The following is a 27,793-nucleotide window of genomic DNA, read 5'->3' on the forward strand; positions in this document are numbered from 1 at the left end:
TTCTCACGGTGACCTCAGCTTCAGACGGCTCGGCTTCTGTCAGAGCCCGTCGGCCACAGTGAGCCCTGCCGAGAGCTTCTGGGGACCGAGCTCTGCAGAGACGTGCTTCGTTTCTGAAAACCACTCTTCCAGTTGTGCCGCTCATCGCTCCGGCCCCAGAGTCACCACGTGTCGGGTCCCCGGGTATCTTCCCGTTCCAGACGGTAGGTGTCTGGTGGCCTTGCCAGGAAGGGAGAAGAAAAGCAGGCTTTGTAACGTCAAAGATTCCAAAGAGCAGACGGCAAACCGCAGCAGACCCCGCTTCCTCCCGCCAGCCTCCCGCTGCGCTGCCTGTAGCTGAGAACTGGGGACAGAGGGTTAGGGGGGCAGCTCCTTTTTGTCTCCTGACAGCGTGCACACACCCGTGTTCTGCTGTGTTCGAGGAAAAGAGAACTGTGGACTAAGTCTGACTCATCGTTTTAGAAGGAAATAAAGATGACGCTTGCAGCTGCTGCATTAATTCAGCTGCTAATTGAAATACGCAAATGCAGCAAACGTGTTACCCTTTTCAGGGTTCATGAGCCATGTGAAAATGAATCTGGCATAACTAGGCTACAGGCTATTCACTGAACTCCCTTGATACTGATCTCTTAAAAAAGAAAAAAAAGAACCAGTTGTTTTTCCTGCCTAGTGCTGACTGTTGGCCTCCATCATGAGCGACGCCATCACTGGCAGTCTGCACCGGGAGGCGTCGGACCGACGGACCACGTCTCCTCCTCCGGGAAGGTGATGGCACCCGCACAGCAACTGGAGACAAACTAGCTGCGGTGCGCTGGGCTACATCAGAGGTCATCTGTGTATCAGGAGGCAGAACCCATTTTGGGGGTGGCCAGGCCACTGGCTTCAGAACGATCTAGGAGAGATGAACCCCTACACACAGACTTGCCAGACATCATGTGCAGGATGAGAGCTCAAGAAAACGGGAGAGAACGCAGGGACAGAATAAAGTCGGGGCTGCAGAGGCCAGCATCGGTGTGGGCAGAAAGAGGGATTGAAGATGCTGCAGTGGGTTGATCTGCGGTGAGGAGTCAGGCGTCAAGAAATCAGGATCTTCTGGAACTCTGGCCGCCACGGTAGAGCCGTTCGTGCGCCCACTGGAGAAGCACGCGTGCAGGTCTCTATGTCCCTGGACACATGATATTTTGCTTTGGGGTTCACAGAAGGGTCTTTACACATTACAGTCTGTACTGAGAGGAGAACAGAGGGAGTGTGGGCTGCAGACTCCATGCTCACAGTGGCACTCACAGCCTCGCCAAAGACGCTTCCGTCCGCTGCCCGCCGCCCCCAGACAGCCCCAGAGGTGAGCAGGTGGTCTGGCCATTCCGGCAGGAAGGCCCAGCGTGGGTTTCTGAATGAGTGTCTGAGGCCACGCGGAGTTTATTGCAGTATTCAGGTGGCCGGGTGGAAATGGGAAAAAGAGGCACAGATAAAGTAGAACAACCCAGGGGCGGCTGGCTGAATGAGGATCTTGGAAGATGCTGGAAGCAACAAAGTAATTTTTCAGAAAGCGAAGCTGAGAACGGGAGAGATTGTATAAGGCGCAGAATGGAAGGAAGCATTTTCAGCTCTTGATCCGCATCAGGCTCTTCATAGGTCCTGTGAGCAAGTGACTTGTTAGCCAGGCCAGGGCGTTTGAGGGTGAAAGGGGCATTCGAGGGTGCATGATTAAGCTGGGACCAGACATGGGAGCGGGCCGTCCCTGGGGAGCCAGGGCAGAGGGACACTGAAAGCTCAGGCTCCTGAGCAGACTGCCAGGGCTCCAGTCCCGCCCCCCTGGCTCTCTGTGTCACATCCAGCATTATGTCACTTTGTCAGGGTCTGTTTCTTCATCTGAATGGGAGTGTAATCAGAGTAATTGGTTCATAGAATTGTCAAGATGAATTAGTTACCATGCGTGGGGCCCTTAGAAATATGGGCACACGGGCACCTGGGTGGGTCGGTTAAGCGTCCGACTTGGGCTCAGGTCATGATTTCACAGGTTGTGGGTTCAAGCCCCACATCAGGCTCTGTGCTGACAGCTCAGAGCCCGGAACCTGCTTTAGATTCTGTGTCTCCCTCTCTCTCTGCCCATGAGCTCTGTCCCTGCTCTGTCTCTCTCAAAAATAAGCGTTAAAAAAAATTTAAAGAAACGCACAGGCACACGGTAAATACTATGTCTGTCACCACCTGCATGACTCCTACCCCCACTCTGCGACAGGCACGTGGGCCCTGAGCTGCGGACGGGCGCACACAACGCGGTTTCCATGGTGGGAAAAGCAGATACCAGACCACAGGCATTGGGAGGCAGCAGCAGGCTGCCTCTGAGGAATCGCGGTGGGTCACAGCAGAGCTTGGACGCGGAGCCAGGAGGCGTGCTGCAGGTGCAGGGGCCTGGGCTCACATCCTCGTTTCGCCGAGCTGGGCCGCTCAGGCCTCTGCCTTTGGCAGGTCACTTACCTTTTCCTCATCTGTAGCATGAGGATACAGTGTCTGCCCTCTTGTGTCAGGGGGTTACAAAGAGGTTCAAATGAGGGGGCGCCTGGGTGGCTCAGTCGGTTAAGTGTCTGACTCTTGATCTGGGCTGAGGTCATGATCTCACGGTTCGCGGGTCTGAGCCCTGCATCAGCGTCCGCCCTGGTGGTGTGGAGCCTGCTTGGGGTTCTCCCCCCCCCCACCCTATTTGTGTGCTCTCGCTCTGTCTCAAAATAAATGAACTTGGGGAAAAGAGATTTAAATAAGATTATGCAAAAGTGCCGTGTATAGGGGGTAGGAAGTAGGCAAATGCCAGGCTTTATGAGCATGTCCTTTTAAACTCAGGGAAGCAGAAGCGTTTCCTTCCTATTTTCAGAATCAAACTCTTAACCTAAAAGTCCTGACTTGAGAGTCTATGGTGTGAACCCAGAGCCATCTGATTGCTCAGTCTCTTCCTTCTGTGGACTTTGCAGCATACGCAATGCCCAAGTCCCAGTCCTAAAACCACTTGGGACCAGAAGCTACAGTTTTAAAAAACGTTTACTTGTTTCTTTTATTTTGAGGGAGAAACAATGCAAGCAGGGAAGGGGCCGAGAGAGGGAGGGACAGAGAGAGAGGGAGGGAAGGAGGGAGAGAGCCCCAAGCAGGCTCCACACTTCCGCGCAGAGCCCAACATGGCTCCCGTGAACCATATCCTTCTCTCTCGGTTCTTCTCCTTTGCTCTCTCTTTTCAGTCCACATGGCAGAAAGTTGGCCGTGTTCTGCCTTGAGCCTTAGGATGTCCCGAGTCAGCCCTTGGAAATCCTGGTTTCTCTGGGTCCAGACTCCTAAGACTCCCACCATAGAGTCATCGGCTCTGTTTGAGAAGGGGCCCACCCTGAACCAGTCAGCCCTGTGTGGAGGTTGGTGGCAGTGTAGGAGGCGGTCACACGGTACAGCTCACATGCTTCTCTGGGAGTGGAGGCACACTCCTAGGTAAAACCACATTCCCAGCACATTGGAAAGGGATTGTTGGGTTCTGTGTCGATGTCCCTCCTCAGACCGCCAGTTCTGAAGGCCACGATTGAGCCCGTCCACGTGTGTACCTGCCCCCAGGGCCTTGCAAGTGCCAGCAGCACAAGAAGCCATGAGTGGCTTAGGAGGAAGCGAGTGAATGAGTTGAGTGTCATCCTTATAAGGGACTAAGTCAATCAGCAAACAGCCAACAGAGCAGCCTCGGCTCCTTTCTTCCCCTCGTGGTCGCTCCCTAGGCTTGTGCCGGGGTGGCAGTGACGGAGGTGCCCGTGGCTGTCTGGTCTGGGTCTCCTTCCACGGCACGGTCAGGGGCAGAGGGGGCGTGTGAGAAGTCTGAGCGCACAGCTAGGTCAGCTTGGAGGGGCCGGGCCGCCCCCGCCTCGTGCTGCAGACGGTGCCAGGCGGGCACTGCCGTTGCCCAAAAGCCCCGGCCACAGCAAGGCTGGGTACAGAGGACTTCGGCTCCTGCCAGAAAGGAGTGGGTGTGGCATTGAAAATGGGTCTCTTCCGTTTACCAGTGGAGGCCACCCTGTCTCGAAAATCCTTCTGAATTCTAATGACTCCGATTGAACTTTGATGCTATATCCTTACCGGATAGAAAGCAGGGTAAGGAGTATGGTGGGAGGAGAGGGACCAGCTCTGGCTTTGGGGACCGCTTACCGGGAGAGGCTCCTTGCCCTGTTCTGCCCGAGACATCTGTTAGCAGTATTTCCCATGGATCACACTTAAGCGACACTGCCATAAAGAGCCTCTTCTAAGCCTGGTCTTTAGCTAAGACAATTTTAGGAGCCACACTGGGGTCAGGTCTTAAAGTGTGGAATGCAATATCGGCAAATTCTATTCAGTTCATTATTAGTTCCTTCACCTGTAAAATCTACATTCATTAACTTGTTGCTTCTAATATGATCAAGCCTCAGGAACACCCTCTCTTTTTCTGGTGTGAGGGTGGGAGCAGAATTAAGAAGTCATTTCTGCCGGTAATCCTGTGTGCAGCCTCCACCGCAGGGCATAAAAACGGGGACGAGCAGTGCCCTTTGGGAACAGAGCCTGGTCATGAAGCCAGATGCTTACAGGGACAGTTGCTGAAGGTCCTGTAACGTACAACGCACCAGTGTCGCTGATTTATAGAAACTGTTCCTACACCGTTTTCTGTAAGTGAGCTCCTCACGCCTCCAGCTGCATTTAATCTGCGAGGCTTGTTTCCCTTCCCGCTTCTCGTACCTTCTCCGGCAAGTCAGCTGTTCCTCCATCTCATGGCTCACTGACAGAACCCTCGGACTTGTTCCTTCAACAGCCCATCTGTTTCCTTCCCGGGACCGTCTTCTCGAGGTCTCCTCTTTGCCTGGGGGTCCCCAAGAACGGATGAGGAGCACGCCAGGGCTCCGTGCGGCACCCAGGCGTGACCGAGGCGTCAGGGCCCGGGGAGGGCGGGGGACCTCCTGGGCAGCCCTGCTGTGCTCCGTGTTCAGTCTCAGTGACGGAGTTCAATACCAACAGGGAAGTTCAACTTCTCTTCTCCCAGCTGGGAATGAAAACTGTGCTCCAACCTGTGTCAGGTCCGGGCACGTTCGCTGGGGCCACTGCTTTTGCCTGCGGCCCGGGTGGCACAGGCCGAGAGCAGGCCCGTCACCTGCTCTGCTCTGCAGTGAAAGGACTGGAGACGCGCTGAACCATGGGCAGCCGCAGCGAACTGTTTGCCAACCCACAGTAGTGTCGCCCGGTGTTTTCAGTGTGTCTTGTTAGGAAAGAGGGGACGTTATCAAATCCGAGTTGGTGACGGACTGGCTTTTGAGTCACGCGAGTTGCCTGAAATTCTGACAAGTAGCTTAGCAGTGTCTGAATAGCAAATAAGGAAATTTTTACTGTCTGTTACCTCGAACTCCCTGATCCGGTAGGTTAAAGTTGCCTCTCAGGTCCCCATGGTCTGTCTCCTGCTCAGCGGGCACATGCTGGAGTTCAGACAAAGGAAAGCTATCCAGTCGTGCTCAAAAATCCTTCCATTTTGGGGACAGAACAGGATAGCAGCTTAATACTGTGTGATTTGCTTCTTTCTGCGGCTTTTATTGCTTTGTCACCTACTAGACAGGTGAAAAACACGTGTATTTTTTATTAATATAATCTTATTCTACAAGGGCAAGAATACCTTGTTTTGAATAGGTGGATTATCTTTTTCGGTGGAGATTAAGCATATATAATGAACACACCATTACTGACGTTATATAAACTTAAAGGGGAAACATAGATACAGAGAAAAATCAGCCTTCTGTCCTTCTGTGCACTGGCAAATAGCTCTTAACATTCCTTGTCTACTATTTCTGTCATCCGAGTCCTGGGTCAGTTTCATTTGGTTAATTTTTCTCTTTATTATGGGACTGGATCTTCCTGTTCTTCATGCCTCATAATTTTTTATCGGACGCTAGACATTGTGCACTTTGCTGTGTTGGGTATTGGATATTTTGTATTCCTATAAGTATGCCTGACCTTTATCCTGGCTGCAGGATGATCCTTCCAGATCCTGGTTTTGTTTGTTTGGCGGAGTGGAGCGGTGCACGTCCAGGGGGGTAGTTTGTCCCTTCCGTGTCTCCTGCCCAGGGCCCCTGAGTTGTGAGGTTTCCCAGCCCAGTGGGTAGAAGTGGACAGTATCCTAGATCCCGTGTGAGCATCAGGCACCATCCGTCTAATCGTCTGGATGGTTCTTGTTGCGGCCTGATGTAGTTTCTTACACGTGCTCTGCCGATGCATCGAGGGGACCTTTCAGAGATCTTCTGAGTCCTGTCTATGGCTCTCTGCTGTCAGGTGTTCCCCCACCTGCAGGCCCCGGCCGCCTTTGTCTCCCCACACGCTCAGCACCATCTTTATAACTCAGGGAGTCTGGCAGGCCCCACCTGGGTCCCCGCTGGCACTGCAGGCGGGAAACTCTCCCCAGGCCTTAAGCTGGGCAGCCACGGGGCTCACTTCATTAGCGTCCCCCTCTCAGGAATCACTGTCCTTCACTGCCTGACGTCCGTTGTCTCGTAAACGGTTGTGTCACATATTTTGCCCCGTAGGGTTGTTTGGTGCGGGAAGGGAGGTCCAGTACGTTACGCCCTCTTGGCTGTAGATGACGTAAGCTGCTGCTGCCTTTTTCTTTGCTAGCGCCGGAAAGTCTGATGCAGGCTCTGGAAGACTTGGACTACCTGGCGGCGCTGGACAACGACGGGAATCTCTCGGAGTTTGGGATCATCATGTCGGAGTTTCCTCTTGACCCCCAACTCTCAAAGTCGATCTTAGCGTCCTGTGAATTCGACTGCGTAGAGGAGATGCTGACGATCGCCGCCATGGTGACAGGTACCCCTGAAGGGCTGTTCTTCCGCGTTGTGAGGCTGTCCCGGGGACAGAGTTAAACGAGGTCCGTTTGAAGTATTTTATGAAGTACCTAACGGAGGCAGTAATCCACTTCACCTTTTGAAGTGATAATGAAGTATTTTGCTAGACTTGAAAGGTAGAAAGTTATAAGGATTATCTTGATATGAAAAAATCAATCAAACCCCAGTGAATTTCTTAATCAGACATTGAAGTAAAAATGCATTGCTGGGACTGTTCTCCTCCAAAGAATTAGGTGTTTCTTTTATTTCCTACCACCTTCATTCTTCTTGGTTTATATGTTTTAGTTCGTTCTTCTACTGGCAGAACAGGCCATAGGCCGTGCCGCGTTAGACCTCAAAGTTCCCATCCTGTTCTAGCCACTGCCCTCGAAGCGTCTCGGTTGCCCCTGCTCTGATGGTAATACCAGCAGGCTGTTAACTCTGCTGACCAGACCTGCGGGAAACAAACGTGAAAAGGGAGAGACACGTTCATGAGAACTCACCCTACATCCCCTTGACTTCTAAGTAAGCAAGAATAACCTTTATTCAGGGGATCGGACAGGAGCTGTTCTGCACACAGTGGCGAGCCCCTCCCTCTGCGTTGTGCTAAGGTCATGAAGCGGCTCCAGGGTTGCTGACCTTGTGACCTCTTGTGTCTTAAAGCTCCCAATTGCTTTTCTAATCTGCCGCGTGGAGCTGAGGAGGCTGCCTTGACTTGTTGGAAGACATTTTTACATCCTGAAGGAGATCACTTTACCCTCATCAACATTTACAAGGCCTACCAGGACACGGCTCTGAATTCCACCAGTGAACGTAAGTGAACGCTTACGATTCTGAGAAACCTACTCATTTCCACCCTTCCCTCCCCAGATAAAACCGAGCTGGTAACTCACCCTTCTCCAGCCCTGCTGGTCACCTAGCGGATGGCGCCCGAGTCCCTAAACGCACTGGCTGCTGTGCCTGGGCACGATGACGTGGGGACCCAGAGTCTTGCACAGCACAGCTCCCGTCCTCCAGGGCGCAGGGAGGGGAGAAGGGCACTGCCATCTCTCAGCGCCCTTGGGTCAGAGCTGTGCTTGCTGCGTTCCCTGACTCGCACACTCACTAGACGGAGGGAGAACACAGACATGGAGAACAAAGCCGAACAGATCCCCGCTCCAGATAACAGGAAGAGTAGACAGGTGTGCCGCAGGAGGCCGGAGAAGAGAACCAGGCCACAGGTCGGTCAAGGAGGGAGGGGAGTTGTGCAAAGAGCAGAAGGGCGCGTGTGAAAGCGGAGGCAGAAGTCCTGATGTGAAAGGACGAGTGTGTGGGTTTCCAGGAGAGGGACCCAGCGGAAAGGGAACTGGAAACACGTACGTGGGCGACTCCAGTGCTCAGCATTAATAAAGACGGGAAGAGGAGCCCGAGGGGCCGGCAGGCCAGGGCGGTGTGGTGAAGGCTGGGCCCCCGAAGGCAGCCGGTGAGTTCCCTTCCTGCAAGGGGACCTTCGTTTTCCATGAAGCGTCCTATACCTCCTTTGCTCCGATAGGATGGGAAGTGAACTGGAAGACAGGACAGCCGCTTGAATGGCAGAATTCTGTAGAGCGGGGGACTCATTTTTCACAGCTGACAAGGAAAAGTTGTCAGTGGAGCCAGAAAAGATACGGGGAGTTTGGTGGCCTCTTTTGAGAGCAAGGGGGGGTGGGTGGCCGTCGTCTGCCCAAGTACGTGCTCCTGTCGCGCTGAGTGGGCCCGAGTGCACCGCCGGGCTCTTCTGCCCACTGTGCCAAGGCCGGGGGCACCACCAGGGCACAAGGCAGAACGCCGGATCCACCCTAAGTGACTGCAGGTGGCACCAAAGAACTTCACGCTGAACCAGGTGGCTGAACTGCAATACAAATTTGCAGCTAGGGCAGGAAGGTGAGCTTCCCACGATTTCCAGCTCGGCCCAGTAGTGATCCTTTTCTTATAAACATGCAGAGAGCGTTTCACGGCTCAGGGGACTTCTACCGTATGCTTTTCTCCTTAGTTGGATCAAACGTTGGGGCCTCGTTCGTCCTTGCCGTGTACGCAAGACGGGTGTCAGTCGGGGCCAGCCTCCTGCGCCCCTTCAGAGCTGCAGACGAAGGGTGACCCACTCGCTGGTCAGTGCCAGCAGCATGCTGTTCGTGGAGCTCGCCGGGGTCCCGGAACCACCGCAGCCTCCCTCCCAGTCACTTAGGTGACCGCCTCTTTAGGGGAGGAGTCCAGAGGACACAGAGATCATGCCTTGTTCCTGGCCTGGGCTCTTACCGCTTATGGCAAGTCATTTCTTTTACTCCTCTTTCCCTCCCAGACTGTGTTGAAAAGTGGTGTCACGATCACTTCCTCAACTGCTGCGCACTCAGGATGGCGGACGTCATCCGAGCTGAACTCTTAGAAATTGTCAAGCGAATCGAGCTTCCCTGCGCAGAACCTGCTTTTGGCTCCGAGGAAAACGCTCTGAACATAAAGAAAGCTCTTCTGTCCGGCTACTTCATGCAGGTGAGAACGGGGAGGGCCGTCTTCGGGGTGGGTCTTTACCAAATCTCCCATGATTCTGTTAGGAATCTCTCACTTAGGATGATTCTTTGATTGACGTTAACTTTAAAACCGAAAACCAGGGCACCTGGGTGGCTCAGTCAGTTAAGCATACTGGTCTTGAGTTGGAGGTCGTGATCTCACCATTCGTGGGTTCAGCGCTGGGGTCTATACTAACAGCACACAGCCTGCTTGGGATTCTCTCTCCCTCCCTTTGCCCCTCCCCCACACACATGCGTGTAGGCTCTCTCTCTCAAATAAAATTTTATTTAAAAAAGTAAAATAGAGGCACCTGCATGGCTCAGTCGGCTGAGCGTCCGACTTTGGCTCAGGTCATGATCTCGCGGTCTGTTGAGTTCGAGCCCCATGTCGTGCTCTGTGCTGCCAGCTCAGAGCCTGGAGCCTGTTTCCGATTCTGCGTCTCCCTCTCTCTCTGCCCCTCCCCCATTCATGCTGCGTCTCTGTCTCACAAATAAACATTAAAAAAAAAAAAAGTAAAATAAAACCGAGAAGCCTCTAGGTTACTAAAGATTTAATATTTAAATATACATTTTCTCGAGGGAACTTAAGGACCAAGACAGAATATGTTCACTTCGTCCAAAAGGACAAAAGGTCTTTCTTCATTACAGAGGGGAAGTTATTAAAACACTTTTTGGCTGAACATCAGACACAGTCCCTCACTTCACCGGTTTGCAAATTATTTCATATTTTATTTTTGACGTTTATTCATTTTTTGACAGAGCGTGAGCGGGGGAGGGGCAGAGAGCGAGGGAGACACAGAATGGGAAGCGGGCTCCAGGCACAGAGCTGTTAGCACAGAGCCCGACGTGGGGCTTGAACTCACAAACCATGAGATCATGACCTGAGCCAAAGTCAGACCCTTCACCGACTGAGCCACCAGGCGCCCCACAAATTAGTTCATATTTAACGGGGGATACTAATACCCAACAAAGAAATAAAGATAACATCTCATTTCTTTCTTTTCCAAAATGAAGGCTGCCGAATGTAGCTCCCCTAAATTACAGCACGTTACAGGTGTAAGCATGCTCTTCCCATCATAGTAAGAGAAATACTGGGGTATTTCCACTCAAACTCTAGTCTTCATAAAGAAAAAAAAACACGGCACTTCAACATGGATTTCCTCACCTGTGTGGGAAAAGGCCCTACATCAGCGTTACTGTGTCAGATGAGCTAGAACATCCGGCACAAAACACCTGACGTTTGAGTACATTGCCCGTCACGTGGCAAGGTTACTCCTTGACCCAAACATTTAACATTTGTAGCACTGCTGTCTTTCACCTACTGCCCTGCCCATACTAAAGTTAGTATCGTCACTGTCTCAAAGTTTTGGGCAAAACACAGTTTTGGCTTATTTTTTAGATCTGAAAAGAGGAAACTTGGGTGGCAGATTTGTAGTTTTCACTGTTTTATATGAAAGACTTTGGAATTTTTTTACATAAAGATTTTTTTAAGTTTATTTTGAAGGGGAGAAAGTAAGTGGAGGAGGGGCAGAGAGGGAGAGAAGAGGAAGGCGGGGAGGCAGAGACAGAGAGAGAGAGAGAGAGAGAGAGAGAATGAATCCCAAGCAGGCTCCATGCTGTCAGCACAGAGCCAATATGGGACTTGAACTCATGAACCCTGAGACCATGACCTGAGCTGAAACCAAGAGTCAGATGCTCAACCGACCGAGTCACCCAGGCGCCCCAAAATAGTCAGGACTCTTTAAAAGAAAACATTTTTGTCCGTCAATCTCCATATTAACACAAAGTCTTTGTTCTTAAAACCTTTGCCTTGTAGATTGCTCGGGATGTGGACGGATCGGGTAACTACCTGATGCTGACCCACAAGCAGGTTGCCCAGCTGCACCCCCGGTCCGGTTACTCCATCACCAAGAAGATGCCCGAGTGGGTTCTCTTCCACAAGTTCAGCATAGCAGAGAACAACTACATCAGGATTACCTCAGAAATCTCTCCCGAACTGTAAGTTTAACGGACAAAAAAGGGGTTCTTTTGAACTCCTACTTGAGTAAATGACAAATTTAGTTTTTATTACATTTTCAGGTAGAAGTTTATGCTGGCACCAATCTGAATTTCCATGGAGAGTACTTATTAATGGCAGGTCTCTGTGGATGATTATCTAAACGTTCCTGCCTTTGAGAACACAGCATAAACTATGCAGCGCAGAGGGGCGCCTGGCTGGCTCCGTGGTGGAGTGTGCAGCTCTCGATCTCGGGGTCATGAGTTTGAGCCCCATGTTCGGTGTGGAGATTACTTTAAAAAAAATTTTTTTGTTAAAGAATACAGTGTAGAAGTACAAAACAAAGTATAAAGTATCTTAAGAGGAACAAAAAGCTGCAGAGAAGTAGCGTTTGCAGGCAGAAACCTGAGGAGGAACGGCTGAGCCAAGACTGGAGCGAGTGGGGAAGGAAGGGGTGAAGGGGGGAGGTGGAAGACGGGCAGGTACCCAGAGGTGGAGGGCTTCCGGGCCACACGAGAGTTTGGAATTTATCCTAAGTGCAGTAGGAACCGACTAGAGAGTTTTAAGCAGGAGTAGCATCCTCTCCCAGGTGCTACTGCAGACGCTGGGTCCGCCTGAACGTACACTTGGACCCGGACACAGTGACGTCGAGGCAGGAACCCAAAGTAGCCAGTGGCTGGGTGCGGAGCGGCATCAGTTAATAAGAGGAAGAGGCAAAGATACTCCCTCTCTTTCTCACCAGAGTGCTCCCCAAACAGCTGATGTGACGTGTTGTGACGATGGGCCTTAGGGCGAGTACGGGTTTCCCCTGGTGGTTGGCGGTGGGCGTCTTCCACTGTGTGGCATAACCCTAGAGAAGAGATTCTAGAAATGCAGCTGGACTGGTTCCCTGCATACCACAGGAAGTATCTACTCTCCAAAAGCAGACTGAGACTGAGGAGTTCAAATTAAATAGCAGTTCCACAAGTAGATTCTCCGGGGGTGGGAAGGACCCACTCGTAACGTTTGGTATCTGGAGTCTCATCTCTTTGTTTTCCACAGATTTATGCAACTGGCACCACAATACTATTTCAGTAACCTGCCTCCCAGTGAGAGTAAGGATATTCTACACCAGGTGATGGATCACCTATCACCCATGTCAACAATGAAGAAGGAACAGAACGTGTGTGAGAAGTGCCCGGAAACCGCGGAGCAAAGGTGCGCCTTGCAGTGACTCATCTGCACCTTCCCCTTAGAGCGTGCTGTGCAGCCAGTACCCCAGCCGGGCCGCACGGCTGATCCACGGGAGCAAGGTGAGGACCTTCAACTTGAATACGGACATCATACCCCACACAAGAGAGTCTCGAAAAGAGTTACACTTTGTACATTATTTAAAAATAAAAAATGGAAGTTTTTATTGAGTTCTTTAAATTACTACTCCCCGTTTTCCTTCTTACTGGAAAAGCTCTTCATCAACCATTCGTAATTCGACCAGATTTTTTTTTTAAAAAAAGCTATTTTGTAAATGTGTCACAGACACAGGTGACAGAACCCTACTTTTTTGTAGAGGACCTTAATCTGAATAAAGTGATGAGTTTTTCAGTAATCTGAGCTGTTTTCTGGTAATTTTACAAAAACGAAAACCAGCCCCCTGCTGCCCATGGGAAATGGCTCAGAGAGAGAGATGCTCTTTCAGTTTACCCATGATTTCGTCCATCTTGTCACCTGGAATCAACATCACAGTTCGCAAGGGCTTCATCGGGACGTCGTCAAAGGACCACCTGCCTCCCAGACAGGTGTCGCTCTCTTCCTGCACCGAGTAGTTGAACTTCAAGATTGCCTTCTAAAGCAAATATATCAAGTTAAAAATTCAGCCAACCTAAAGGCAAAACTCATTTACGTGGCAGCCAGGAATAGTATTTGGTACATGTTTAAGAATGACGGCGAACAGAAGCAGAACACAGAAACAGCTCAGACAGGGCAGTCAGGAGGAGCGAGGAGAGTGGTGCCCCATCGCGATGAGGGGAACGGCAGCTAAGTGAGAGTACTGCCACCATCATTTATCAGTATTTATAATTCTGCTCGTATTCATGATCTCATTTGATTCTCAAAATAATCTTGCAACAGCAAAGTGAAAGAAAGACTCCTAACATCTGACAATTAATGAGCATGGTCTTCAGACACTGGTCTCTCCTCACTGTCCTGGCTGCTCCCTTGGCATAAAGCTGTCGTGTGACGACAGGGAAATCTGCATAACCAGGCCATCTTAAACCAACCATACATACATACTTCCCTGAAACAATCTGTCTAAGGTGCTGCTTAGGCCTAAACATTTTCACTATTTATTCCTGAAAAACCAGGGCAGTGCTGAATCTGGTAGTGTGTTAGTATTTAGTGGGCGTCTTTTTAATAGCGATGGATATCCTCTAATCCAGGAAAGTAAGTTAGCCCTCAGATTCAACATTGAGACGAGGTCAGGGTGAGAAAGCACGTTCTCTGGTGTCTGGTGGTCCATCGTAGCACAATATACCTTTACAGGAAGAAAGTGCCAGAAAGCCCAAAAGCGGGAGGACGTCCAGGACTGAGGGCAGGGAGAAGCGTGTGAGCCATCATGGCGGAGAATGGGCCTGCCCTAGCTTCCACATCAACCAGCTGCGTGACTCAGATAATGGCTCCCATCTCCCTCGGACTCCACGTCCCCATCTGTAAACCAGGACTAACGTCTACCTCACGGAGTGGTTCTAGAACTAAACATCTTCTAGTCAGCATATTGTAAGTGCCTGACCACCACCGAGCGTTCATAGCTTTTTTCCTCCCCAGGCTCGTCACCAACGGGGCCGGGGGGAGCTGGCGACTTAACCTGTTGAGAACCTACTAGGTGTAGGCCCTGTGTTAGCTGCCAGCTGCTGCCAGTATGGAGGAAGAGTGGCCATACTCAAAGGACTTTGACATAAATGGGAGAGCAACAAATCCTGCTTATTGTCAAGATCCTTACTGACATCTAAACGAATAGGTGAAAACGGGCCAGTCTTACCTCATAGAAAAATTCTTCCTCTGCATTTGCAAACATTAACTCATCTTTTTCTTGGCTGCTCCGTTTCTTTCTGGGATTGTTTTTTCCAGCTTCCACAAACGTCTTGCTAATCAGAAGGTAGAAGGAACACTCTCCACACGGCTTGTTCGTTCTGTGTGCCTCTGCCAGTTCTTTCCTAAAAGGTGTAACACAGAGGTCTGCCTGCTGAGTCAGGTGAAATGCATGAAATCCACGAACCAGAGCACAGAGAAAAGCAGTGAGGCCTCTTCGGTGGGTTCTGTCGTGTCTGACACAGGCTTAATGAACCGACATTAGGTCTGGACGCTTCTAAAGCACCGAGTGTTATTTCTGTAGTCCACTGCACTTTCGATTAATTACAGCAGTGTTTTATAGTAAGTAGTCTGAGGAGTCAGATGATGCTGAGTTGTGGATACGCGGTAAATAACGAGTCGCAAATTCACTCGACATCGACATGTAAGAAGGTGCATTTTTAAGGACAGATATTTAACAAAAAGCCACAAAGGCACAAGCCACAGAGCCATAACCAAAGCCCTCGGAGCAGGTGACTACTAGGCTCCCGGCACTAGAGTCTGGAACTCACTCCTGACCTGCTGCACAAAGGGCACGGTAGGACACAGGTGCCCTAAATTCTAGAGTAGTCTGTGGAGCGGCAATGCAGCCTAAATCTTTTTTCCTTCTGGAAACTCCACAATGTCCCTCTGCATCTGGCTGAACAAAGACGGAAAGCCTCTGGCTTTCCTTAACAGAGGATCAGGAGGGAGATCACCCTCCCGTGAAACCAAACAAACACGAGCTCCAGCGGATCAGAAAAAAGGCGAAGCGCAGCAAAGGACACGCGGCAGAAGCCCGCCGCACGGCAGCCGGGGGTCCTCGTGGCCGGCAGTTCCCTTCCCACCAAGCGCCGCCGGGAGCGCGCGAGCGCCGTGGCCCCGGAGCAGGGGCGTCTGCGCGGCACGGGGGCCGGTCTGTATTTCCGCCCCGCTCTACCTCAAGGTCCAGTCAATCCCGAGCCTGAGCCCTGCTTACAGTTAAAATGGTGGAAACCTAACCCCCCCCCACCCCCCCCATAATATAAAAAACATGACATCAACAAACCCTGAGAAGCCAGACACACAGTGTCAGGACCGCTTCCTTAGTTACAAAACGTCCCTGTGGAATCTAGGAATTGTACCCAGTTTTCGTCACTGGCGTATCGCTTGGCACCTCATCCATGCTACAGAAATCTGGGAAGAGGGGGGAAACCTTAGTCCAACGGGTAAGAGGCCACATGAGCTGTTCCTGTACCCCCGTCAATCTTGTAAGGCCGTTCGGACTACGGCCACAAGCAATCAAGGGCTCGCGGGACACGGCCTCCCCTCTGGCCACTCCAGCTGCCCCCCGCCCCACACACACGGTTGGCATCGCTCTGCCGAACCCACCGGGGAAAAACCGTGCGGAGGCGCGTGGCCCGGTCTCTTACCGGAGCTGCTGGTGCATGGGCAGCGCGATCTGAGGAGGAACGTTAATGAACCTCTCGCTGAGGAGAAAGCCCACGGGCTTGGAGGCGTCGTTGAAAAGCGCGTCCAGCTGGTCAACCGAGCTCTTCCCACAGCTCTTCTCACAGGAGCTCAGGATCAACTCTTTAATTTGTTCAGCACACCGCGTACCCTGCAAAGCAAAGACGAGGCGACGTGACAGAGCTGTGACTTCTGTCTCACGGCAAAGGCGGTTTCCCGCCACGTCCTCGGTTTCCCACACTTCCTCAGTGCTGACTGCGGAAGCATCGCCACCCGGGTTGTGTACCGGCCGTGAGCAGCAGTGAGAGAGGGTCACACGGACACGCACACTGGCATGGCAACTCCAGTCCATCTAAAACCTGAAGGTGAAGTGTAACCTGCACCTGATTCCGTAAACAGCCGGTTTTCCCTTTTTGGCCAGAACTCCCGTCAACAAAGATATGGATGGAAACCCAAGCGAAGGTGACGAAGAGCCCTCCGTGGCAGGAAGCAACGAAGCCTCACAGTCAAAGCAAGGGCCGCAGGGACAGCAGCGCCATTGGCTCCCGTGTCGGTACAGACACCAGGCCACCAGTGCCCGATGGTTCTCTACGCCACAGGGACTCAAGGCCCTGAACGGCATAGATTACTCGTAACACACACACTTTCGTATTAAAACAAGATTACAGTGAGATTTCACAAGGGCACATACCCTTATAGCATCGCTATCTGATATAAAAAACTATCATCGTGTGTTAAATACAAGCAGATTTCGGTCTAATGAACAGTCATCCAGTGAAACTAACCTTTCTTTCCGTTAAATTTAAAAGACTTATGAATCCAAAAATCTCATCTTCGTCCACATCGTCATCACTGTCTTCTGAAACATCCGTTTGCTGTTTGAAAAAGAAATGAGAGTTGTATGTTTGGGAAGAAGCAGAATACGAAGTCCTCTTTCGGTTTTCACAAACTTTCCTCGGCTGTCGTCACCGTAGGGAAGCATCGCACGCTAAGCACCGTGTGGCCGTGGCCCTACCGGCTCACCTCCCTCGATTCTGTTCCCCTGTTTTACACCGTGGATGATCCCTTCCTGCTCCAGGTTTCTTCATGCTAGATACGGTGGCTCAGTAGGTTAAGTGTCTGACTTTTGACTTCAGCTCAGGGCATGGTCTCACAGTTCATGAGATCAAGCCCCGCATCAGGCTCTGGGCTGACGGCACAGAGGCCTGCTTGGGATTCTCTCTCTCTCTCCCTCTCTCTCTGCCCCTTCCCCATCCCCCCCAAAATAAACGTTAAAAAAAAGAAAAAAAAAAACCTCAGAACAATTAAAGCCTCTTAAAAGAAGCCACTCTGTCTTCCAAGCAATCCGGCTGCAGCCAGCCCTAGTGACACTGGCTCACCTACAGCCACACTCCAGAGCCCCAGTGAAGGAGGACAAGGCGCGAGTGCCACTTACGCCTACCACACGCGCGGGAGAGGAAGGGCCAGAAGGGAAATGAATTAAGAACTGAGAACCAAGAATGAAATGCCGGCCTCTACCCTGCACTTCCCGGCTCGATGACGGCCCTTGCCCTGCCGGCCTCAGCGCGCCCTCCACACGGACTGCCTCACGCTGCTTGTTTGTTGAAGCTGCGAACTCTCCGCGCATCCCCAGTACCGAGCGCGGGGTCCGGCACGGACTGAGTCCTTGGGGAACCACGTGCTGAACAAAATGAGAAGGAGGCTGCTGCTCTCCCCCAGAAGGACAGCAGGGACCCACAGCTGCCCGCTGTCCTGGAAACCGTCCCGTGGGAAGGGGCTTACAGGGCTCTGCCACCCGCTTCAGCATGACCAGTTCATGGAGGGCAGGCCGAGGGAGCAGACGCACCGCCGGTGGCAGGGTGCCGCCGGGCGAGAGTGGAGAACAGCAGGACCTGCCTCTGTGGGCACCGGAAGTCACACCTCAGTGACTGAAAGGGGCCCGGCCACGCTGAGCGGGGCGGAGGAGACGGGCAAAGGGGCCACCAGGCTTTAAGGCCCGCATGCCTGCGGACCCGGGCTGTAAATGACCACCGGTTTCTTCCTGCGGGAACAAGGAAGGGGGTGGTGGCTCAGGTAAGGCCTCGAAGGCCTAGGAAATAAAACTATATGCCAAGGTGAGACATGTTTCAGGTAATCACGTGGATACACTAATGGAGACTGAGAAGGTAACTCAGGGCACTAACAGCCGGCCATGTCTGGTCAGGAAGGAGAGAGGGAAAGAAAGAAAAGAGTATGCATGCCAGCCTTGGTCCCTTAAGATCAACCCGAGACCGTTTTTCAAGGTCTCCCAGCTACCGTGGCAAAACACGCAGTACCGACCAACGGAACGCCGGGGGACGAAAAAGGAACCTTCGGTGTCAAATCCTAAGAAATCCTCAAAACGGGGGCACCTGGATGGCACAGTTGGAGGAGGATGCAACTCTTGACCTCGGGGTCATGAGTTCAAGCCCCAGACTGAGCACAAAAATTACTTTAAAAAAAAAAACAACCTCCAAATGGTCACTGGGCTCATAAGCAGTCAGCATTCCCCGGAGCACGCTCAATGTTCCTCCCTGACAGGCCGTCAACCATCAACGTCACACGGGGGTGCCTCTCGTGGGGCTGGAGTCCCAATCCCATTCGGTCTCCTCCACATGCCCCCCCCCCCCCCAGCAAGAACCCCCCGTCTGCATGGCCCACTCACAGCTCCCCCCCCATGCCTCCCCTCACCCCTGAAGCCTCCTGGTTCAAAACAATTCTCAGCACCTAAGTCCTGAGCAACTCCACCACAAGTGGAGCCTCTCTACACAACCCACGAGTGCAGTTCATGGCCCTCCGCCGCCACCGCCCTTTTCCCTCCACAGCCCAACAGACGGACCGTCTTCTCTAGAAGAGTCTAAATCAACTCCCCCGTCCCAGAGGCTCCAGTGAAAGTTCTGGGCAGTCCTCTCCTCAGGACACAAACCTCTGTCCCTGGGACACCTCAAGTACCTCCGCGGAAGCCATGGGGCTGTTTGGGAAATCATCCAAGAGAGGGCTGAATCCCGTCACCGACAGTAAGCGGTGTCAAGGATAAAAGCGACTGCTTGTTGGAAGGTCACAGGACAGGGTCAGAAGGTAGAGGAGGGTCGGTAACGTATCCCCCAGACTGAAAAGGCACACGAGACGGAAAACCGAAGCAAGCCACTCCACACCACTTACAGAGTCTTGCTCTGGGTAACTTCCTGTCCGAGGGATCAGGTGAACAAACGATCTCACGCGGTGAAGCCATTCTCCACAAAGCCCGGACCTTACCCTACAGCTTGTCCGGCGCCCGGGGCACAGAGGGGAGGTCACACGGCGGTCACCTAAAGCGGGGCCTTCAGCGCGCACCTTGACGGAAGACCAGAAGGCCTCACGCACTCCGGCCAGGGGGCACGTTAACCTCCACGGGGCCCAGACCGCGCAGCCCCAAAGGTCACTGTGCAGGCGCAAACAAGGCAGAGGACCAAAGACGGAGGCAGCGTCGTCAGCACGCCTACAGACCGCCCTCGGCTGGGGGACACGTGGGTGGGAGTCTCCTTTCCCACCGCTCTAATAAAAGGAAGCTACTGGACGTGCTGTCCTTTCACTTCCTTTACGCTCGGTGCCGTGAGGGTTAGTGACGGAGATGCTGGCGATCCTACCCGACAGTTCCAGAACGTCAGTGGAGCACTGGTGGTAAAGGCCAGACCGGGGTGCTTGGGAGGAGAGGAAGTAGAGGCTGTGGGTGCCAACTTTTTCGAGAGCCTTGGCTTTGAAAACAAAGGGAGATGTCGAAAGGTGAGGTGGTCAGGGGTACCTCAGACTCAGGTGGCCGCTTTTTCACCATAACCCAGACGGTAAAGAGTCGGCGACCGTGACGGCTGACGTTCCAGCACTTGCCACACGCCACTGCCGCTTTCTCACCACCGTCCCAAGGAGGGACCGGCACCATCCTCGTTTTCAGAGATGGACATGGAAACGGGCTAAGGTCACTGTAACGATTATGTTTCCCACCAACGGCCACGTCTCCACTCCCATAGGGCCCGCCCTGGAGAGGAAGGGAGGCCCCTGGCCCACCGTCCCAGCCGGGCTCCCAGTGGACAGCCGGCACTAACCCGCGAGTCGTGTGAGTGGGCCATCCTGAAAGGGAGCCCTCCAGCCCCCGCTGACCCTCTCGGGCTAGTGCGACACGGAGCAGGCGTGTCCTGTCCTCACTGAACTCTGTCCAAACGGGTGACACAGACGACCTACTATTCTAAGACACTAAACTGCGGACGCTTCACTTAGGCAGCTACAGGTAACCGAAGGCACCGCCAGGGGCTGGGCGCACAGGCGGGATTCACCCTCCCGCTGCGCGTCCCCCAAATGCTCCCTCCCGGGCCACCCCCGCCCCCACCGGAGGCGCCTCCGCGGGCTCTGCCAGTTGCTCCGGAGTAACGGCGGCATCAGCAGGGTCTGCCCGCGCCCTCCCGGGCAAGCGCCCATCTGCTAAGAGGGCCCAAGTCTTCTCAGGCTCACACCTCATGTGCGTGTGTCACAGGCAGACCTAACACGACAGGTGCACTCCCAAGCTCGCGTTCCCTCCCGACCTGCTCCTCCTCCATGTTTGCAATCTCGGTCACTCGAGCTGGACACTTGGGAGCCACCCTCGACTCCTTTCCCGCCACTCACGAAACCCCATCACATCTCATCTCCCAAACACCCTCCGAATCACCCCCTTCTCTCACCGTCTGTTGCCACTCCTGGGTACCTGCATTCAATACTCTTGGAAATTACTAGAATGGCTTCTAACCAGTCTCTCTTCCTGAAGTTACACCTCTTTCCAGTTTGAGCCCCTGGCCTGCCAACTAAACACCAGGAGGATCTTAACAGGCCAAAGAACTAATTTGATAAGAACAAACAACTGTCCCGCTTACCTTAATCACACTCCCGATGTGGTTTTGTTGAATTAAGAGATCAGTTAGTTCTGCAATGTTCACAGGAGCCTTCAGGAAAAGCTAAAAGGAGAAAAATACTTACTTTAAATGAAAATCAAAGCAAAAATTTTAATAAAACTTTTAATATCCACGTTCAAATAATGCAATATCCACGATGTGACCACAAAGACAACCCAGGAGGAAAGGAAAAGCCCAGGAGCATCCAAGCCAAAAGCACTGAAATGTAAGAGGCAGTGGTAATACGGGAGGTGTGGGAGAGAAGAAGCCAAAAGAGGGGAAAAGAGAGAGGAGGAGGAGGACCTAAGGCCAAAGAATGTGACTAGGACACTGGAGCCACCTTAAACGGGGTAAGGGAGACTAGAAGCAGAAGCAAGCATGGATTTTGTAGCACCAGCTGGTGCACTCGGGACAGACTCTTCCGCAAGAATTCTTCCGCCCCGGGGAGCCTGGGTGGGTCAGCTGGTTAAGCGTCCTACTTCAGCTCAGGTCACGATCTCGAGGTTCAGGAGTTTTAGTCTCGCATCAGGCTCTCTGCTCTCAGCGTGGAGCCTGCTAGGATTCCCTCCCTCCCTCCCTCTCGGCCCCTCCCCTGCTCTAGTCTCTTAGTCTCTCTCAAAAATAAACAAACTTAAAAAAACAAAACAAAACAAAACTTCTACCCCACCAAGTTTGGATGTGAATTAGAGAAAAACAGAAGAGTTGTTCAAGTAATTAGCACATGAAAAGGAAAAGATTTTACGACAACAGATACTTAATAACATATTAATGAGGCAAAAAACAGGGTATGTTAGCCTTGGAAAAGAAGGGAAACCATTCTTCCTTCTCTGCAGGGTCCAGAGAATAGGAACGGAATTCTAAAATAAAGGATGGAATTTGACCTAGTTGGCGTTGCTTGAATGGCCTGGATTTTCTCAGAAGAGCAAAGTTCTGTGTAGAGTCAGAGACCATACCTGCTGCAGTAACTTCTTAATTCCGTCATAATCATTATCTGAGATGGAATACGCTTCAAATTCAACGTTCACTTCCTGTAAATAACACACAAAATAGGTCATCACACGTAACTTCCTAAGACAATTCAGGCATTATTTTCTACTTGGCAGATTTTTCTTCTCCTGCTCCCTCCATTCTTTTGGGCTCTATGTCTATCTACAGAACATGCCAGAAAAAGGACGCAAAGAAAATGTTATCACTGCCTGAGCTTTAAGGAGGCAAGAAAAGTGCCAAGACTGCCATCTGCACAGGTTACAAAGCACCTTCACACTATCTCCTCATTTGACACAAAAGCCTGAGAAACAAAAAACTGAGTGATCTAGTTTCAAAGCAGAGCAAGTCGGCCCCACAGAAAACCACCACAGCAGCCGCCAAGGAGAAATTATGTACCTGACTGCAAGGGCGAACGAAGAGCACAACCACTTCAAAAGTCCCTGGCAGGACCTACAGTTTGGTTCAGCCCACGGCTCCGAGGCTACGCTTCATTTCCTTGGCAGGTACTGACCGAGTGCCACACGTACCAAGCACCGTGCCAGGCACTCACGATGGAGAGGTAAGCAAAGCAAGCAGGAATGGTCCCGCCCTCGTGGAGGGTACGGTTTAGGGGGGAATACAGACTTGAAGAAAACATTAATGCAAATAAATGTGAGGTTGCAGCTATACGTGCTATAAAACACAGGTGCACGGTGCCGTAACAGCTTGGAAAACAGGTAACAAAGTCTTCCCTTAGAGAAGGGACGCTCGACCGACTTCGGCTCAGGTCACGATCTCACGGTTCGTGGGTTCGAGCCCCGCGTCGGGCTCTGTGCGGACAGCTCAGAGCCTGGAGCCTGTTTCGGATTCTGTGTCTCCCTTGCTCTCTGCCCCTCCCCCACTCGCACTCTGTCTCTCTCTGTCTCAAAAATACATAAACATTAAAAAAAAAAAAAAAAAAAAAAAAAAAAAAAAAAAAAAAAAAAAAAGAAGGGATGCTTGAGCTGGGCATGAGGATAAGAGATCCTGGCACCAAGAACTGCACACACCAAGGCCCCAAGGCAGGAGGAAACCGGTGAGTGAGTGCAAGAGACTAAAGGAAGCTGTGTGTGGCTGGGCTCCTTGATCCTCTGCAAAACAATGACATCAGGCCTGGTTTTTAGTGAGAAGGCTTAGACTTAAAACTGCCACAAGGTCAGTCCTGTGTCATACCTTGCCTGCTAAGTGACACACTTATTTGGGGGCTCTGATGAAATAGTGTTTTCCCACATACTTCCAAGTTTAGCAGGTTCTGGAATTTGGACCTTAGCCAGAGAAGGCCGCGGAGGAAAATCACACGTGCCTTTGCCTAGTCACCCTGCCTGTGCGTATATTTAAGCATTCCCTTGGCTGTTCAAATTTGCCAAGGGCTGGATATCAAGGTCAGTTTATAAACGTCAAATCCCGACCCTCGGAGGTAGGTTCGGCCAGATGTGAGCGGCAAAACCCGGAGGGAAGGAGGGTGTTCCAAACAAAACCACGAAACAATTCATCACTAGTCAGGTATTCCTTATAAAGGAATAACTTCTCTAAACAATACCCTTCCGGTGTTGTTTTTTTTCTCGTCTGGACAGAAGCCTCAGACATCTGTCCCAGGCTATTACTGGCCGCCCCACTGCTACAGATACCCGATAGATTATGTGCCCAGCACCGCTTTCCCTGGGAACGGCCTCCCCAACCGCCATGTTTCAGGGCAAGCGGCCATCTTTGTAAAACAGAGCCCTGCCACTCACTCCCAAGTGACAGGATTTAGAATTAAGACGAAATACGACAAATCTCAGAAGCTGTTGATTTTCTGTTCTCTGCTATATGGAGTAGGAACAGAAAAAGAACCAAATATCTTGAATGCAACAAAGAGCAGTGAAGCAAAGACAAACGTGAAAGACTTTTCGTGTTCTCCACGGCATCCCAGGCTCCCCAGCCGGTCCCAGAAGCCCAGCTACTTCCTGCCCTTGGAGGTCTACGATGCCCTTGCACCTGTACCACAAACTCCCCTTTCTGCTGAAGCTACCCTCTGAGGGTCTCGAATAAGCACGAACAAGAGCCCCAACCACACGGCCGGGAGCACGGAACGTGCCTAGCACTCTTCTTCTCATCTTTTCAGGACCCCCACCCCATTCCTGAAGTTCGCATACCCACTTTCTATCTCTGCCAGCTGCCTCAAAGCCAATCACTCTGCTTTTTAAATCGGGCTTACTGCCCACGAGTGTGCGCGCGCACGCACACACACACAAACACACTTCCTTCCTTTTAAACAGATCTAAGGCAGATTTTGAATTTCCAAAATAATTCCCATGGATTTCTTTATCACAGTAATGAGCTGTGGATAGTGAACATCTCAGAAACTAAAAGCCCCCCCCCCCCTTCAAATAAAGGACTCTGTCCACTAAGTGTGCGGAACTGCCCTGAAAGCCTTACCATTTCTTCAGTCAAAAAAGTGATACAGATCATTGGTAAACACTACAAAGACCACAGAGATTAGGGCTTGAACTCTTATTACCCACCCCCCAACTCCTACTCTTGAGAAGTTACTACCAATAGTAAGTTAATCTTTCAGGAAGTTTTCAACACATCACCAAATTTATTTCCTGTTTCTTCTTTCCCCTACATAGACTGCACTACACGTGCAGTCTTAAACTTTCTGTGTGTCCTCAGTCTTAAATGGTGACAATTTCCAACTTCAGAGAGTTGACATAAACGTTAAATGAGTTAATACAACATATACAGATCCTGGAACAGCATGTATTATCATTATTATCAGAAGATAAATTCTTACAAGTAGAATTACTGAATCAGGGAATACATACAATTTTAAACTTTGATAGATACTGTCAAATTGTCTTCCAAAGACACTGCAACAAATTATACTCCAATGGTATATGTAAAATGCCTATTTTCTTATGCTACTATGTCAATGACGATTACCACACTGATGATTTTAACCACCAGAGTGCAACAGATTATCCATGTTAATGCAAGAGGCACTGATTTCTGCAACCCAAAGTTAGCAAAATAGCCAATTAAAGCTCTAAGTGAAAAAAGGTGAGACCACACTCAAGGCAAGGGGCCAAAGAGCTAATTCATAAGAGAAGGCTCTGTTCACTCAAGATTTATCATATACCCACGCCAGTCTCAGCCCTAACCCTGAATCCACCCTTCTGACTCATGTTTATCTCTGACTTGATTTCCCATCACTCTTGATTATTCTGTTGTGGCCACTCAAGCTGCCTTTCTGATTTTCTCATTCATGAAATGGAAAGTCACTGGAATATTCGGAACAAGGAAGAGGGAATAGACCTACATTTAAAAAAGATCTCCCTGGGTGTGCTTGGCTGGCTCAATTGGAAAAGCGTGTGACTCTTGATCTCAGGGTGGTTAAGTTTGAGCCCCGTGGCCTTAGAGATTACTAAAAAAAAAAAAAAAAAAAAAAAAAAAAAAAAAGACAAACTTCAAAATACGGTACTTAGCATTCCTAGGATCTTGTAAAAAAAAAATAAATAAAAGATCTCTCCTGCTTCAGGTGTAGAGAGAGACGGTTCAGGAACAAGAATGGAAAAAAGCTACTGAAGGAGTCCAGGCAGGCGGTGAAGTGTGCACTAACATGCTGGAGAATCAATGATGAAAAGCGTCTGGAGACAAAGATAAAGCTAACAGGATCTACTGATAGACTGGATGCAGGATGACAAAAGGGAGGAATTAAACTACTGGGTTTGAGCAACTGGCGAATATGGGGGCCATTTATAGAAAGTGGGCAAAGGTTAGAAGCCGGAGCATGAAATGCAAATTCTGCTTTGGGCGTTACTAAGTTTTAGGCACCCATCGGGCATTCAGTGCTCTTAAGGATCATTCAATCCTAACTACTCATTCAACAGATATTAAGTACCTATAATGTCCAGCAGCACGGCAGGAGCTATTCTGAAACACAGGAACCCAGTTCTAGGAGAACCCATCACCCGGACTTGGTGAACGGGACAAGGTCAGGCGCCCCGGAGGCAGCAACACTGTTTAGAGGAGATCTAAACAAGGATGGAAAACACTGCAGGATGAAGACCAGCCTCTGATACGGGTCTTGGTAGAAAGGACAGAAGGCCTTCAAGGAAAAGAAGGCCGCTGTGAGTGAGCCACGGAACAAGAGCCGGGCGGAGTGACCGCAGGGTGGGCAGAGAAAAAAACTGCAGGCCCTTGTTGGTCTACTGCGGGTTTGGGGCTTTAGCTTTGGAACTAAATTTTTAAAAAAGCCACTGAGAAGTGTTGCGGCGGGTTTTCTCCGAGAGGTGGGGGGGGGGGGGGGCGACCCGGCAGAGTAGGACGTCTGAAAATAATTTCCGTGTCTGCCATGTGCAAAAAGACTTAGTTTATCATCTCCAGTTTCTGCTTAGAGACCCTCAGGTACTGGAGGTCGCTACTCCGAGCAGCTCACAGTCACAAGGCTTTGGCGGCCAGAAAGTTTGAACCCAGCCTTAAACCAAGCTGGGGTCGACTGTGGTTCTCACCTCGTCGACGCTCTCGTCGTCTTCATCCTCTTCTTCGTCACTATCTTCATCGTCTTCGTCCTCGTCCTGCACTTCATCTTCTTCTTCTTCTTCCTCGTCTCGCGGGACCGGAACACCTGGAACCCGCGGAGCCCCACCACCCAAAGCACGCCGCTTGGCCCTGGACGCCATGATACCAGCCTCACTGCGCCTGCGCAACTCCCTCCAACCCGCCCTACCGGACCCACCCATGCAAGCCGAGGGGGTGAGAGATCACGAAGAACCTCGGCGCTGAGTCGGTGTCAACCTCAGAGCCCCTGCTGGATTCCACGGCCCTGATACCTAGGAGTCAAGTCCAGTGCGGGTCCTATTTTGGCATTTCCTTCCCCCGCCTCCATCCTCCCTTACTCCCTACAACGCTCCCCACCCCCTTCGCTCAGTGGTTCGACCCTTCTCGGCCCCACCTTCCCGGGCCTGGGCGTCGGTGCGCATGCGCGAACTCCAGCTGTGCGCTGCTCTGGCTCCCAGACCCCGGCCGCGCCGCTGGTGCCTCGCGGCCGCGCGCAGGCCGTTTCCATGGCAGCAGAGGCCACGCGGTGAGGGGGCCTCCCACCCGGCTCCCAGCTCCCACAGCTGCATCTCCGGCTCCTTGGCACCGCGAGATACCGCCTCCGACGGGGCGCCCGCCGAGCGCCCCAGCCCCTAGCCTTTCGGGCCTCTGCAGCCCGGCGAGGTAGGTGTCGCCGCCCACGGTGCCGACGATGACACCGAGGCCTAGCGGGAGCGTGACGAGTAGCGAGCGGAGCTCCGAGGCCGCTGCTGGCTTGGGCGGGGGTCCCTGGCCTCCGGGGCAGCGGTCGCCCCGAACGGAAGGTCGCCGGATGCGTACAGATGCCCGCGCGCCAGGCTCAGGCCCGGCCCCGAGGGGGCACCCCAACACCGTCAGTGGCATAACCATGTCAGCGACTGAACGAATCCCCCCCTAAGCCCTGCCCCTAGCCGACGCTCTTGAAGCGCATTTCTGGACCCGAAAGTGTCTTTAACCTTCAATGCTTCGGGTCCAGTGGGGAAATCTGAATTACAGACCAGAGCCTACTTTGAGAGAATAGAGAGTGGAGGGGACTATGGTGCTGCTGCAGCCGGTTGTGGCCCAGTCGACCTCCCCGCCCAGTGCTGTCAGATCTTTACGTGGCAAGAGCCCCCGGGGTTCTGGAGTTTTACAAGGTCCATCCTGATTGTTAGCACCTGTGCCAAATAAAATTCAGCTCCTGATCAGATTTCTCACCTGGACCACCAGTATGCAGCCATTGTAAAGATGACTGGAAAGAAGGTCCTTGAAGAAGACATCAGCTTTCTGAGCAGAAGGTCTATGGTTTAAGCATTCTCTCCTCTGTAAAATGAGGAAAGTGGGTTGGAGAACTGTGACCCTAAAAATGGAAGGCACTGCCCCTAGTAGTGAGGTGGCTACTGCCCAGAGGGTTAAGCAGACCCTTTCTCAGTGATC

At 51.7% G+C, this 27,793-nt stretch overlaps 3 protein-coding genes and 1 long non-coding RNA gene across 14 annotated transcripts in view; 2 read left to right on the forward strand and 2 right to left on the reverse strand.

Annotated features, from left to right (window-relative positions):
- The window catches only part of DHX32 (DEAH-box helicase 32 (putative)), a 53,019-nt gene extending 40,243 nt beyond the window's left edge, over positions 1 to 12,776 (forward strand). For all 5 annotated transcript variants that reach the window (XM_060641218.3, XM_060641220.3, XM_060641221.3 and 2 more), the window contains 5 exons: positions 6,640 to 6,831; positions 7,512 to 7,661; positions 9,166 to 9,353; positions 11,187 to 11,368; positions 12,408 to 12,776. In XM_060641218.3, the coding sequence (XP_060497201.1) occupies positions 6,640 to 6,831; positions 7,512 to 7,661; positions 9,166 to 9,353; positions 11,187 to 11,368; positions 12,408 to 12,579 (884 nt within the window). In that variant the 3' untranslated portion in view covers positions 12,580 to 12,776. The remainder of the gene's footprint in view (positions 1 to 6,639; positions 6,832 to 7,511; positions 7,662 to 9,165; positions 9,354 to 11,186; positions 11,369 to 12,407) is intronic.
- LOC144613208 (uncharacterized) lies at positions 5,936 to 7,935 on the reverse strand. Its single transcript, XR_013550591.2, has 2 exons — positions 7,742 to 7,935; positions 5,936 to 7,302 (listed from the first exon to the last, which is right to left on the reverse strand). It is a non-coding gene; the product is annotated as an uncharacterized LOC144613208 (long non-coding RNA).
- On the reverse strand, positions 12,732 to 26,509 carry BCCIP (BRCA2 and CDKN1A interacting protein). Of its 2 annotated transcripts, none has more exons than XM_078434949.2 (7): positions 26,311 to 26,509; positions 21,766 to 21,840; positions 20,795 to 20,875; positions 16,682 to 16,771; positions 15,860 to 16,047; positions 14,380 to 14,554; positions 12,732 to 13,185 (listed from the first exon to the last, which is right to left on the reverse strand). In XM_078434949.2, exons 1-7 carry the CDS (start codon positions 26,479 to 26,481, stop codon positions 13,018 to 13,020), a joined length of 948 nt encoding a protein of 315 aa, XP_078291075.1. In that variant the 5' UTR covers positions 26,482 to 26,509; the 3' UTR covers positions 12,732 to 13,017. The 2 variants fall into 2 exon arrangements, with proteins under 2 accessions (XP_078291075.1, XP_078291074.1); XM_078434948.2 differs by having other exon boundaries at positions 12,732 to 13,188; positions 26,311 to 26,508.
- Positions 26,510 to 26,763: 254 nt separating this feature from the next.
- The window catches only part of UROS (uroporphyrinogen III synthase), a 35,498-nt gene continuing 34,468 nt past the window's right edge, over positions 26,764 to 27,793 (forward strand). For 5 of the 6 annotated variants that reach the window (XM_078434950.1, XM_078434953.1, XM_078434951.1 and 2 more), the window contains exon 1: positions 26,772 to 27,022. The gene's annotated coding sequence lies outside the window, so the exon portion shown is untranslated. Of the gene's footprint in view, positions 27,023 to 27,793 lie in introns of all 6 variants that reach the window. The other variant, XM_078434957.2, reaches the window with a different exon arrangement.

This window comes from Panthera onca, chromosome D2 (genome assembly GCF_046562875.1).
Source record: "Panthera onca isolate mPanOnc1 chromosome D2, mPanOnc1 haplotype 2, whole genome shotgun sequence".
Classification (NCBI taxonomy): domain Eukaryota; kingdom Metazoa; phylum Chordata; class Mammalia; order Carnivora; family Felidae; genus Panthera; species Panthera onca.